The sequence below is a fragment of the Anolis carolinensis genome, chromosome 3 (genome assembly GCF_035594765.1).
Source record: "Anolis carolinensis isolate JA03-04 chromosome 3, rAnoCar3.1.pri, whole genome shotgun sequence".
Lineage (NCBI taxonomy): Eukaryota > Metazoa > Chordata > Lepidosauria > Squamata > Dactyloidae > Anolis > Anolis carolinensis.
The window spans coordinates 13,058,936-13,073,622 of record NC_085843.1 but is presented as its reverse complement, the minus strand read 5'-3'; the positions used below and the strand labels follow the sequence as shown (position 1 = coordinate 13,073,622).

General features: G+C 41.1%; 1 protein-coding gene across 28 annotated transcripts in view; it reads left to right on the top strand.

The window, feature by feature from the left end:
- dlg2 (discs large MAGUK scaffold protein 2) overlaps positions 1 to 14,687 on the top strand; it is a 1,295,060-nt gene that overhangs the window by 1,257,911 nt on the left and 22,462 nt on the right. For all 28 annotated transcript variants that reach the window (XM_062977087.1, XM_062977095.1, XM_062977092.1 and 25 more), the window contains 4 exons: positions 1,283 to 1,384; positions 3,622 to 3,794; positions 7,642 to 7,751; positions 12,320 to 12,411. In XM_062977087.1, coding sequence (XP_062833157.1) covers positions 1,283 to 1,384; positions 3,622 to 3,794; positions 7,642 to 7,751; positions 12,320 to 12,411 — 477 coding nt within the window. The remainder of the gene's footprint in view (positions 1 to 1,282; positions 1,385 to 3,621; positions 3,795 to 7,641; positions 7,752 to 12,319; positions 12,412 to 14,687) is intronic.

The following is a 14,687-nucleotide window of genomic DNA, read 5'->3' as shown; positions in this document are numbered from 1 at the left end:
TTTTGCTGAATTAAACTGAAGCTTACTTAGGACACTTCCAGACAGGCCTAAATTCTGAAAGGAACTGGAATTTAACATCCTAGTTCATTTTGAGATTTAGGCCATACAGAATGGTCCAATTCCACAATTTTCGTTTTGGGGGATGGCTAGGTGACTCTGAAGAAGGTGGTCTTGAGAGTCAACCCTCACAAGTCCAACACTTGCAAAGCTCTGGATCTTATTGAAAGGTCTAGATCTTTATATGTGTTTTGTAACCTAAAATAAACCTGGAAAACCAGGGTTACTCTAGGTCAGTGTTTCTCAAACTGTGCTTCTCCAGATGTTTTGGACTTCAGCTCCCAGAAATCTCAGCCAGTTTACCATCTGTTAGGAATTGTGGGAGCTGAAGTCCAAAACATCTGGAGGAGCACAGTTTGAGAAACTTTGCTCTAGATTAATCCAGATTAGCCTAAAATGTCATTTGGATACCTCAGTCAAATCTGCAACCTGTCATGGGTTTGGGGCCTAGATAGAAGGACCCCCTGGCCTGATTCCTTGCATTAGTCTCAGCTAGAGAGGAGCAATTCAATTAACTGGACTTACCAAAATATTAGGTTGCTAAGTCCTCATTCAACAATTAGTTGGATGAGACTATTCTAGTTGAGACTAAGCAACCCAATCCCTGCACTATGCTCTCAGCCATGCTGTGTCATCTGAAATTTCTGCACATGTAACTTGTGTTCATGATGATTTGATCTATGCAGTCAAGCTTATTTAGGGAACAGATCTGACCAGCTAGTGATCAGTTTGTATGTAAAGTTCGTTTTGTTTTAGAAAATGAAATCCAAGAACATAAGAGCCCTGCTAGATCAGATCAAAGGTCTATCTAGGCTAGAATTCCATTCATGCAATAGCCAGCCAGATGAGTAGCCCACCAGCAAAAAATTAGGGGCTATTTCCATCTCTAACTGATGTATATGGGTGGTGATCTGTAACTCATTCACACTAGATATTCTACTTTAATGGACATGGTTCCTATGGAATTCTGTGCTTGGTAGTTTGAGGAGGCAAATTTCTCTGGCAGAGAAATGCCCTTTCTTATACTGCAGGCCCCAGGATTCCATAGGACTGAACTCTTGCAGTTACGATGGGATCTTAAATATAATTCTGGTGTGTACAGGAGCCCCAGTGCATTCCATAACACTCAAAATAAATTTCATCTTAACTATTTCTACTAAACATTACATTTCTTCTATGCTTCATCATAATCAAGAGTTTCCCTTTTTTTCCCCCTGAATTTCAGTTAATTACACCAGACCAGTTATTATTCTTGGTCCAATGAAAGATCGGATCAATGATGATTTGATATCTGAATTTCCTGACAAATTTGGCTCCTGTGTACCACGTAAGTATTATATTTTTGGAGGCCTCTTTGCTACTCTTCTTATTTTTGTATAGTTTGCTGGAGTATGCTCTCTCATATCTGCAGTTCTCTTTATGAGGAAATATTTAAAACTGCCATCCTTTTTTAAAAATATACTTTCATGCCAATGTATCACTAGAGCAGTGGTTCCCAACCTGTGCTCCATGGACCACCAGTGGTCCCCAAGAACTAAAATATGGTCCGTGGCCTCACCATTACTACACCGTTGCAACAAGAGTGACTGGTCTCACAAAACTCTCTTATAGTGCCGAGGCAACGAAGATGTTGGGAGGGGAGAGGCTGACTAACCACAAAAGGCATAACAACAGACCTCCTGACTGCTGCTTCTCCTCTTCCCTCCCCATGAGTGGAGCTGTTCCATGTGGTGCCTGGAAGCAGAGGCACCTTGGTGTCTTCGTTTTTAGGCCTGTTCCTGGAATTATTTGGGGTGCTGATTCAGAAAATTGCATTGGATAGACCACATCAGGTCTAGATTATTAAATATGATTTTCTGTGGGGGAGCAGATGGCGACGACTGGATGGCACATGTTCAGTATCAGAAACTAGAGCTGATGTGGTCTATCCAATGCAATTTTCTGAATCAGCACCCCAAATAACCAAACCGAATCTAAAGTTGACCAAAAACTGAATTGTAACTCTTTTTGGTAAAGTGCTCCCTGGTCAAACAAAGGTTGGGAACCACTGTTCTAGAGGAAGAGCCATAGTTCTAAGTGCACCCAAAAACTCTCAAGTTCATTCCATATATAGCAGAAAGCAAATGGGTTGGGAGGACAATTTCCCCCTCCACGAATTCAATTTTCTCCACAGTCCCTCTCAAAATTTTGACCAGAAGTGGCATGCAGAGGAAAATGGGAGTGTTTTCGGGTAATACAAGCTTCTGCATGCTAATGAGGGTGGAGGTATTTGCATACATAGGGGTTTTGTATGTTGGAGAAGTCTTCCAATAGTTTTGGTATTGTCCCCCATCCCCCCCCCCCCCGTCCCCGTCCCCGATTATATCTGACACTATTGACAATCTCTTTGGCCCAGTTCCTTTTAGGAGCCAATCCAGGATTTTATCAAAGCATGTCTATTTTATGTGACCTCATTAATTTTATGATTTGTTTTATTGTTGGTTGATTTGTTTTATTGTTGTGTTTTGTATTGCATGTTTGACCTGGGCTTGGCCCCATGTAAGCCGCCCCGAGTCCTTTTGGGGAGATGGGGCGGGGTATAAAAATAAAATTATGATGATGATTATTATTATTATTATTATTATTATTATTATTATTATTATTATTATTCAGAGTCCACATGGGCCTTAGTTTGCACATATCTGATCTACAAGTTGGTTCGAAATCTAAAGAGCTTCAGAAAGAGCTCTCCCTGAACTCAGTACCCCAAAGAGTCCATTCATACTGCATAATTGAATTCCCCATATAGCCCCTAAATCTTTGCTCCTTTATATATTTGGAACTCCAACTCCCAGATGCCCTGGCCACCTTGTCAGGAATTCTAGGAACTGAAGTCCAAAACACCTGGAGGATCAAAGGTTGGACACCACTGCTCTACAGCCTTGTATATCCCCAAAGGGCAGCATTTCCTAAAAAATTATCTTCCCCCTCCCAGCCATCAAGCATTGTGACTGAAAATGATCTGTCTTCATTGGCCTGTTCTAAGGGATCCAATAAAGACTCTGCAAAAAATTGGTGTTCGGCCAAAGCCTACTGATTTCTACCTTTTGGGTATGATTTGTGTTATATGAACCAACTGTTAGTAATAGTAATATTAGCAGTGGAACTTGGGGAAATTGGTTTGGGCTACAAGTTTCTGGAAGTTGTAGAAAATTTACTTTTTCAAGTTTAGAGAAATAGAGTAAAAACAGCAAGAAGGACAAGGACTATTTGGCATTTATTACATCTACTATTGCGTTGTCATTTGAGAAGAGAAGACATAGGCCCAAATACACTGCCAATAATTCAATTTGAAATTGCATTATATGGTCAGTGTGGCCTCATATCGTGCAGTTCAATGCAATTAAGTTCATTACATGAGTCTAATGTTGGCCATATAATGCAATTTCAAGCTGCATTATATGGCATTTAGATGGAGCCTAATGTAAGAGGAAAGTGGATATATCTATGTGCCATTCAGTTGTGTTTTTGTCTTGCTGCACTTAAAGAGATGTTTCTTTTCTTCATTTTTTTTATTGCTCAAAGATACAACACGGCCCAAGCGCGACTATGAAGTGGATGGGAGAGACTACCATTTTGTCATCTCCAGAGAACAAATGGAAAAGGACATCCAAGAGCACAAATTCATAGAGGCCGGGCAGTATAATGATAATCTATATGGAACTAGTGTGCAGTCTGTGAGATTCGTGGCAGAAAGGGTAAGTAAGCGAAATGATATTAATGCCAATACTATAAAATTGAATTGTACTAGTTGCAGTTCATATCTGGGTAATTTTTAAAATCCAAAATCAAACTCAGATCAGATGTTTATTAAAAGCACATAGTATAATCCTCCTAAAACTATTCCAGTTAATAACAGGAATACAGGATTTTATGTTTGAAGTGGAGACAGATACTCATTCCTTCATGGGGAAGCAAGGAATAGTATCTCATCAATTTTAAGGGTGGTGGCACTGCATCTGTTCCTGGTTATGTGTCTGTGTTTGTATGTGTAAACCTCCCCGAGTCCCTTTGAGGAGAGAGGGCGGGTTAGAAATAAAATTTTATTATTAGTATTAGGTGGAAGTTATTCAGTAGGGATGGAAAGAATATTCAAAAATATTCTGAACAACAATTGCAAAAATATGTGGAGAGGTTTGAGAATCAAGAACCTCTTAGGAAAAGAATCCTGGACAGATGGGAATCTTTGCGCTCAAGACTTATTCTGTGCAAAATTCCATGGTAGTTTTGCATACAATTTTTTATTTTATGCAAAGTGTGGTTGATTTACACAGAAAACGTTTCTACACAAAATAGTTTTGTGTGCAGAAAAAAAGGTGTTCCATGCATAAGGTTAAGATAAAGGTTTTCCCCTGACATTAAGTCTAGTCGTGTCCAACTCTGAGGGTTGGTGCTCATCTCCATTTCTAAGTCAAAAAGCCGGTGTTTTCCGTAGACACCTCCAAGGTCATGTAGCTGCCATGGTTGCATGGAACAACGTTACCTTACCGCCAGATCGACTCACATTTGCATGGTTTTGAACTAATAGGTTGGCAGAAGCTGGGGCTAACAGCAGGAGCTCACCCAGCTTCCCAGATCCAAACTACCAATCTTTCAGTTAGCAAATTCAATAGCTCAGTGGTTTAACCCACTACACCATCGTGGGCTCCTGGTATTTTCCATGCATAAAAAATACTATTACCTCTCCAAAACAACGGCATGTGAATTTTGCACAGAATAAGTCCTGAATTGTGAACAGGCTTAAAAAACAATATTGTTTTTTGAAGTCTTTTTCATAGTAGCAGGAAAATTGCTAGAATTACTCATTGCTTCCTTTCAAAAGAGCATTTGTAATTAATTACATTCCTGCTGTTGAGGTGTTAAATAGAGTTGAGAATCTCAATAACTTTTACAATTCTCAAAAGAAGTTGTGACAGTTGTCTTGAAAACTAAAAGTGTATTCACTATCCGTAATTTCAGGGCCACCAAGTGCCTTGGATTTGTAATTTTCCATGTCACTTTCTAAACCTGAAAGGCTTTTCAGAATAAGTTCTCCCCTACTTCTTATTTAGGCAGCAGATGGAGCAAATGACAAGGGTCTGTTCTCCTGCTGTTCAGGATGCTCCAAACCAACATTGCCATGCTCTTCTCATAAGTAATCTCTGGTGCAAGGAGGGATTGTAGTGGGGATCCTACTTCTAGTTTTCACACTAGAGGATTAATCATGGGGAAAGAGTGGAAATACCAATCTGCTGCATCCTGATCGAGAGAACAGATCCTTCTCATTTGCGAAGGCTGCTGCTCAGAAAGTCCAGACTATGGAGAAATCAGGCTGGGAGATGCTACTTACCTAACACCTTCCAGCCTAAAGTAGTTACATAACTACATCTAGGCTACATCTAGACCATAACTACATCTAGACATAACTACATGACCGATCTAGAAACTCAACCCTGTAGTTTTAGGCACGTAAGTCAAGAAAGAGCGGAGGAATACTGCTGCCAGAAGCAACAGCAATGGAAAGGTTTGCAATTACTTTAATGTATCTCATGCTGACATATTTGTAAAGCGTACTTGCATAGCAATACAATGCAGTACAGCCAGCTTTTAGTTGGTTTACTTGTTCAATTACATACAATGAAACATTTAGGAGTGAAAGTGATTTTGCATAATGCAGCACTTTAAATTACAACATTTGTTTTTTAAAAATACATTTAAACACATTAGTTACAAAACAATAGCCTTCTGGAGAGACAGGGTTATTTGTTGTCAAATGTAACATTATATTGCAATTCCTGACTCTTGCTATGTTATATAAAGAAAGTGAGGCCAAGGCTGGATCTACACTGCTATATGGAACTGAACTATATGGTCAGTGTACAATCATATAAGCATTGAACTGCAATTTGAGTCTACATTGACCATATATTCTAGTTTCAAACTGCATTACATGACTTTGTAGATAAGGTCCAATACAGAATACAGGCTTTCTTAACCCATAAACCAAGCAACATTTAAAATTTTCAAACCATTGAAAGGAATCCTATAACACCTTTGAAACTATGTATTGTTGAAGGCTTTCATGGGTTGCTGTGAGTTTTCCAGGCTGTATGGCCATGTTCCAGAAGCATTCTCTCCTGATGTTTCACCCACATTTATGGCAGACATCCTCAGAGGTTGTGAGGTCTGTTGGAAACTAGGCAAGTGGGGTTAATATATCTGTGGATATATTAAAAAATATAGAATCAAGCCAGTAAATAAAAAGCAACACACAAAAAACAGGGGAATTCCAGACATGAAACAATCAGGGCCAGCTAACACCTCCCAACAAAGCATTCCCCCAGGCAGAAAACAGCCAGGCTTTGAAGCTGCTAGGCTATTCAATGCTAATCAAGGTGACCAATTACAACATTCACACTTGCCTCAGTAGACAAGAGTTCTTTCTCCCACCCTGGACATTATTCCACAGATATATAAACCCACTTGCCTAGTTTCCAACAGGCCTCACAACCATTGAGTATGCCTGCCATAGATGTGGGCGAAACGTCAGGAGAGAATGGTTCTGGAACATGGCCAAACAGTCCAGACAACTCACAGCTACCCTTGAGACTAACTGAGAAAAAGACATTTAAAGCAGAAGCTTTCATAGACTTCAGCCCAGTTCATCAGATGTTGGATTCCTTTATATTTCTTTATGCTACATTATCCTAACACAGATATATACTTGCATTGATATGCATTACCTCTGCCTTTTAATCAAAAAAAAAGGGATTCCCATCCCAAAGCAACTAAGTACTACTCAGATACTTAAAAAATCGATTTTTGCACACTTTTTTGTATGAGGCTTCAAAGGAATATGCTTTTTATGCTCAGTTTTTCAAGTGGATGCATTTTTGGCATGCACCGTTGAAGGGCTAGAATAGCCCACTGTGTTACAAACTTGAGAAAAGCTGAGATTTCTGCATTTAAATCCAGATCATGTTCAGTTTCAGGGAAGGCATATTTAATAAAAGTGCACATTTGCAAATCTGAATTCTTACATTTGTTATCAAATCTGTAAATAACCAAATATGCAAAAGTCAAACCACAAATGTAGGGCAATAGTTTGATCCTGTTATCCATGTATAGAGCAGAGCTTTGGGAAAAAAATAGACTACCACTTCCAGAATGCTTAGCTGAAAAAGTTGTAATGCCAAGCTGTGGCAATAAAGAATTTCACTGTGTTGTCGAAGGCTTTCATGGCCGGGATCACAGGGTTGTTGTGTGTTTTCCGGGCAGTATGGCCATGTTCCAGAAGTATTCTCTCCTGATGTTTCACCCACATCTATGGCAGGCATCCTCAAAGGTTGTGAGGTTTATACCTTTCAAATTCTGAGGATGCCTGCCATAGATGTGGGCGAAATGTCAGGAAAGAATACTTCTGTAACATGGCCATACTGCCCGGCAAACACACAACAACCAAAGAATTTCAAGGCAAATCTATTGGCTTTATCAACTGCTACATCTTGAAAGCCGGAATTGCACTAGACTCCCCAAGAATAAACCCTCTCCATCTGCTTTCAACAGGGTAAACACTGTATACTCGATGTATCAGGAAATGCCATTAAGCGACTACAAGCGGCACAGCTCTACCCCATTGCTATCTTCATTAAGCCTAAATCGTGGGAGCCATTGATGTGAGTACTGTCTTCTTCCGCTTGCTTTGTAATAAAAATAGAAGCATGTTGTGTCTTTCTGAATATTTGTGTGTTGTGGGAGTGATGTAGGGCTCTTACTCACTTGTTTGCAACTTTGGACCTCGGTGATGATGCACAAATATAGGGAAGTGAGTCATATTTCCTAAACTGGGGCAGGTCATTCATCTCTGAAGTGAGGAGTTACACACAATGTAAAGAAACACTTCCAATATTATGCGCACATTGTCACCTACAGTATATTGGTTCCCATTCTAGAGTGCATCTACACTGTGGAATTAACACAGTTTAACACCATTTTAACTGCTATTAGAGATGTAGTTTTACAAGGTCTTTAGCCTTCTCTGCCAAAGAGTGTTGGTGTCTCACCAAACTACATTCACATAGCAATTGAAATGATGTCAAACTGCATTAATTGTGCAGTGTAGATGCACCCTTAGTCCCATCTTTGCAACTCTTAGACCCACTTTGGTGCTATGGGTTAAACCCTTGTGCTGGCAGGATTGCTGACTGAAAGGTCAGCAGTTCAAATCTTGGTAGTGGGGTGAGCTCCTGTTTGTCAGCTCCAGCTTCCCATGCGGGGACATGAGAGAAGCCTCCCACAGGATGGTAAAACATTCAGGCATCCCCTGGGCAACATCCTTGCTGATGGCCAGTTCTCTCACACCAGAAGCTACTTGCAGTTCTCAAGTCATTTCTGACACAAAAAAGCTTGGTAGTTCCCAAAGTGCATCTTTCAGATGTTATAAACATCAGCTTCCAGAATGCCTGATGGCTGGCCAAGTTAGCTGGGGCTTCTGAGATTTGAAATCCAAAACACCTGGAGGTTTGGAAACCTCTGCCCTACTTGGAGGAAGACACTAGAACCAGTTTCTGCTGTCAATGAAATATGAATTTCCTAAGTACACACATATATTCAAAGCATGAGTAGATGAATGTTTTCAACCCATTGTGGTATTAACGTTTTGTAAGATACCTTGAATCCCATCCAACACTGAATCCCATTCAACGAAGAACCTGGTTAAACCCTTGTGCCAGCAGGACTGATGACCTGAAGGTCGGGTTGCTAACCTGAAGGTTGCCAGTTCGAATCCAACACCTGGGAGGGCACAGATGAGCTCCCTCTGTCAGCTCCAGTTCCATGTGGGGACATGAGAAAAGCTTCCCACAAGGATGATAACAAACATGAAAACATCTGGGCGTACCCTGGGCAATGTCCTTGCAGATGGCCAATTCTCTCACACCAGAAGCGACTTGCAGTTTCTCAAGTTGCTCCTGATCTGAAAAAAAAATCCAATATTAGAGAAAAGGTGAAATAGAAATCAATAAAACAATAAAGTGCAAGGCACTAGGAAATGAGGAAGGCCACTTTACAGATGGATCGATTGAATCAAAGAAGCTGCAGCCCTGAATTTTCAAAACTTGAGCAGAGCAGGTGATGACCTAGGGTTCAGGAAGGTAGGATTGCCATAAACTGAAGCAAACCTGCTAGAAAATAGCAATAATCTCTCTTACTGTGCTCATAGAGCCACTAGGAAATGTTCAAAATTTAGTACTCTCCAGCTATCCTGATTTGGCAAAGAAGGTACCAATTACGTAACTCTTAGTCTCTCATTTTTAAAATATCCCAGTTTATCTCTTATACTCCTTTGTCCTCATAGAATCATAGAGTTGGAAGAGACCTCATGGGCCATCCAGTCCAACCCCATTCTGCCAAGAAGCAGGAAAATCACATTCAAAGCACCCCCAACAGATGGCCATCCAGCCTCTGCTTAAAATCCTCCAAAGAAGGAGCCTCCGCCACACTCTGGGGCAGAGAGTTCCACTGCTGAACAGCTCTCACAGTGAGGAAGGTCTTCCTCATGTTCAGGTGGAATCTCCTTTCCTGTCGTTTGAAGCCGTTGTTCCACGTCCTAGTCTCCAAGGCACCAGAAAGCAAGCTTGCTCCCTCCTCCCTATGACTTCTCCTCACATATTTATACATGGCTATCATGTCTCCTCTCAGCCTTCTCTTCTGCAAGCTAATTTCCATTTTCTGAAAACTGGTGCAAAACTAGGTTGTTCCCTATAAACCTAGTATGCGGAGAGTAGCAGAAATATCAGAACCCTTCTCTTCCCAGGAAGCTTGGGCAAAAGCAAATTGCTGCATCCTCTCCCAGCCTATGTGTTCTTTCCCATTAAGAACTCTTGCCATCTTATTGATATTGCTTGGCCTCATGAATCCCAGTTTCCATCATGAAATGTCGGAGGGTATGGGTTTGTTGGGGAAACAAGAGTCCGCATAATATTCTTTCTGCTGCTTCCTCCTTCTGTCATAAACAAATATGTTCCCTACCCATGTGGCTCAGTCAGCAGGCAGATCCTTCCCTCGAAGAGCTAGGTCAGCTGTAGCAAATGTGTGTTGTCACGTACTTCTTAGCCAATTCTTTATGCATCATCATGCACATAATTTTCTCCATGCGCCACACGTGGCTTGCTCCGTAGAGTCCATATCTGCACGCTTCTCTGATTTAATCCAGGGCTTTAGATTGGGGGTAGTGTGACAGCCTTGCTTGCCTACATTCCCTGGTTGATTTTTTTCTAAAATTAACCTGTGCCTGGAAGGGAAATCGTATCTTTTGGCCCAGAAGTCTTGCTGTGTTCTAATCTCAGATGCACAGAAGCAGATGGCAGTTATTCACACCGAGGAAGGGAAAGCATTCTGTACATGCTCAAGGGCAGAATATGGAGATGTTACATTTTGGGAACTCAATTTCCAGAACATTGCTCTTACTGTTCCAGTAATGGATCTAGCATTTCAAATAAGATTTAGGTTATTATTCTCAGAAAGCCTAAAACAAATTAAGAACTGAAATGAAATTTGGAGTCAGTCTGGAGGAGTGGTTTGAGCTTTGAACTACAATTCTGGAGGCTAGGGTTCGAATCCCTGTTTGGCCATAAAAACCCAGAAGTGAATATTGAGAAGTCATACATTCTCAACCATAGGAAAAAAAAACTTAAGTTCAGCAATAAGATCTCCATAAGTCAGAAATGACTTGAAGCCACATAACAACAAAGGAACATTGGGACAAAGTCCTTCCTCTGTTATGGCTAAGTATTGAAAAGGTTTGGGAGAACAGATCTATCCCTGTTTTGTATCATTAAGGGGATTAATTTGAATGTATTTTAGGTTCTTCCAGGATGAACTAAATTTATTTTATTTATTTATTTACAGTAGTTATATTCTGCCCTTCTCACCTCGAAGGGGACTCAGGGCAGATCACAATGCATATATACGTGGCAAACATTCAATGCCATTAGACATTCGACATATATAGACAGACAAGGAGGCAGTTTAACATTCTAGCTTCAAGAGGGTATGCTCGATTCTGGCCACAGGGGGAGCTGCCACTTCACTGACCACTTGTGACACCGAATCTGTGATGTATTACTTCCTCATTCTTCCACATGCTGCTGGAAGGTTTTATGGTGTCATAAATTAATTAAATTCACCTCCCTGCATAAAGCAGTACCTAAATTTCCTACTCGACAGATGTAACTGTCTTTCGGGCTGCATAAGTCAACAGAAAGCTAGACTATTATTGGTCGGGAGCTCACTCCGATCCAGGCTGGCTTTGAACTCATGACCTCTCAATCAGTAGTGATTTATTGCAGCTGGCTACTAACCAGCTGCGGCACAGCCCATTCATCTTGCCTTTCATCACACTACTCAGAAAAAAACCAGCCAGGAATATCAGCCAAACATAATTCCTGCCCCAACTATACCTTTTTCCTTGTGTGTCAAGTCTTATTTAAACCATAAGTTTGTGGACAAGAATTGTCAAACCAACTAATTGTTAGGTGGTAGTGGGTAGAGTATAAATACTCTAAACCAGTGGTTCCCAACCTTTGGTCCTCCAGATGTTTTGGACTCCAGCTTCCAGAATTCCTGGCTGTTGGCCAAGCTGGCCGGAGCTTGTCGGAGTTAGTCCAAAATACTTGTGAAACCCTACTGTAAACAAATGATAAATAAATCAATAAACTTTAGAAGAAATGATGGCTAGAAGTCAAGATGACTAAACTGAGGCTGAGGACAGATGAATCAGTAAGGTAGGAGGCAGTAGGAAAAGAGAACGATAGATAGATTCAATTAAGGAAGCCACAGATCTGGTTTGCAAGTTCTGAACAGGGCTGTAGAAGACAGGATGGCTTAGAAGTCTTTCCTTCATCGGGTGGCCATAAGTTGAAGTTGGCTTGAAGGCAGTTAACAACAAATGAAATCTCACCCAGCTAGAAGAAACATTTTACAGTTTTTCATTCTCCCACATGGTAATAAAGTACCTGAGTGTTTTATTTACATCCCTGCTAGTAGGATTTATTCCCTTTAAATATATATATATTATAAAATACTTCATTCGGCATTCTCTTTATAAAGATGCTGTTTTTGCTTAAATTAGGACACTCCTTTGGAAAAAAACAACTTTGGGGAGTCTGATATTTGCTTCGGGAAAGAGATGATGAAAAGCTGGTTGTTGTTTTTCCTTATTTGAGATTTCAAAATGTGCTTCTAGGGAAATGAATAAACGCTTCACAGAAGAACAAGCCAAGAAAACGTACGAGAGAGCAATGAAGTTAGAGCAAGAATTTGGAGAGTATTTTACAGGTAAGCATAGCTTGGGAAAGCATAATAAATAAATAAATAATAATAATAATAATAATAACAACAACAACAACAACAACAACAACAAGAAGAAGTTTATTTTTGTACCACGCCTCCATCTCCCCGAAGGGACTCCGGGCAGCTTACATGGGGCATTCCTTGTTTTTGTGAAATGTGGTGGGATACGTAGTCTATTGACAGTGTCAAGGGATGATGAACAACTTCATGCCTTCCAGGAAAGTGAAGGTAAACAATGGTGATATCACAGGAATACTAGAAGAAGCCTTCTTTGGGTCAGTTTATTTACCCAACTCAGATGTTGTTTACTTTAACTAACTGTGGATTTCCAAGATTTCAAGTAGAGACTGATTTCATCACCTGCTATCTCAGTGGTTCTCAACCTGGGTTCCCCAGATGTTTTTGGCCTACAACTCCCAGAAATCCCAGCCAGTTTACCAGCTGTTAGGATTTTTGGAAATTGAAGGCCAAAAAACATCTGGGGACCCCAGGTTGAGAACCACTGTGCTATCTGATTCTTTTCAGATCTCAGGGACCAAATGACAAAGCATGTAGTCTACACCAAGCAATGGTTTCAATCCACAACAAAGTAGAAGATCAGGGTGTGTTCTCCCAGCAATTGTACTGGAGTAGATCTTTATTTATTTTATTTATTTATTTACAGTATTTATATTCCGCCCATCTCACCCCGAAGGGGACTCAGGGTGGATCACATTACACATATAAGTAAAAAACTTCAGTACCTTTAACATAGAACAAAGACAAGACAAACATAGGCTCCGAGCTGGCCTCGAACTCATGACCTCTTGGTCAGAGTGATTTGTTGCAGCTGGCTGCAGCTGGCTGGCTGCTCACCAGCCTGCGCCACAGCCCGGGCTTTTGAGACCTACTCTACATTCTATGCAAAATCCATAGTTTGAGAGTTGGACTGGGAGACCAGGGTTTAAATCACCGTTCAAACCTGGGAATCCACTCAGTCAATAATTCACAGCTCTAGTCCTTCAGGTACTTTGGACCTGCAGCTCCAGCAGCCTTAGCAACCTTAGCCAATGATCAGGGCATCTGGGAACTGATGTCCAAAACTTGGATTTTAAGGTGGTGTTTGGGGTATGAAGTTGGTTATGCTCCATCAGGTGGAGCATAACTATGACATTATGATAACAATGACTACTATTATTGTTATTATTTCCTTCCCTTTCTATCCTTGTGAATCAAGGCAAGTGTGATGAACCATGGGCCTTGTAGTCCTGCTCAGGACATTGTAATCCCTGATGAAGATGAAAACTTGGGTTTTTTACCTTCCCAGTCTGAACTGGATTCCTCTCAGCCAGATCCTTCCCAGGCAGATCTGGAAACCTTGCACCTGCAAGAAAGTTGTGCCCCAGAAGTATGTCAAACAACCCCAGAGCCTACTTCTCCCGTGTTCTTGCGCCGGGAGTTTTGTAAACAACAGAGAAGTTTGGATTCAGCTTCGCGCAGGAGTGCGAGGATAGCAGCTAAGAATGTTGCCAATTAACATTGGTTCTCGTGAGAATCTTTAAGGAGTTTAACATCTGGTCTCAGAGTTTAGCTTTCGTTTCTGATTCCCAGAGAACCGCTTTGGTGAGAAAGTTGGACTCTATATAGGTGTTTTGCCCGCGTAGCAACTTCGCGGAGTCAATTCGTCAGCCTACGGAGCGAGTTGTGTCTGGACAGCGCGCTCCGATTCAAGCCTCGCTTCAGCTCAAGCCTTGCCTTGCTATCCAGCCTTCGCCTTGCTTCCCAGCCTTTGTTTACCGACGGACTTTGCCTTGTTTCCCAGGACTAATCCTTGCCTTGTTTCACGGATTTTACCAAGTTATTCCACGGACCTTGTTCTTGTTCTTAGTTACCTTGTTCCACGTTCAAGCCTTGTTTCAAGTATCAAGTTATTTCCTAGCCACGCTCAAGTTTTATGGACTAAGGACCTTGTCATCTCCCCTCACTTTGCTTGGCAAAGTGAGTGTTTCGGTTATTGGATTACAACTTTGGACCTTAATATTTCTTATTGGACATTGCTTTTTTGGACTAATTCTGACCTTTCCTGAAGGGTCTAATTCTGGACTATTTTCTATACTTGTTTTTATTAACTTTATATATTCCTTCAATAAAGATATTAGTTAGATTCTGGCCTCTGTGTATGGTTATTGGTGCCTCTGCCGCCTGGGTCGTGACAGTTTGACTCCGCCACCCATAAGCACCAACTAACCGAGGCCAGGATGTCTACCGGAGCCGCGCCGGCT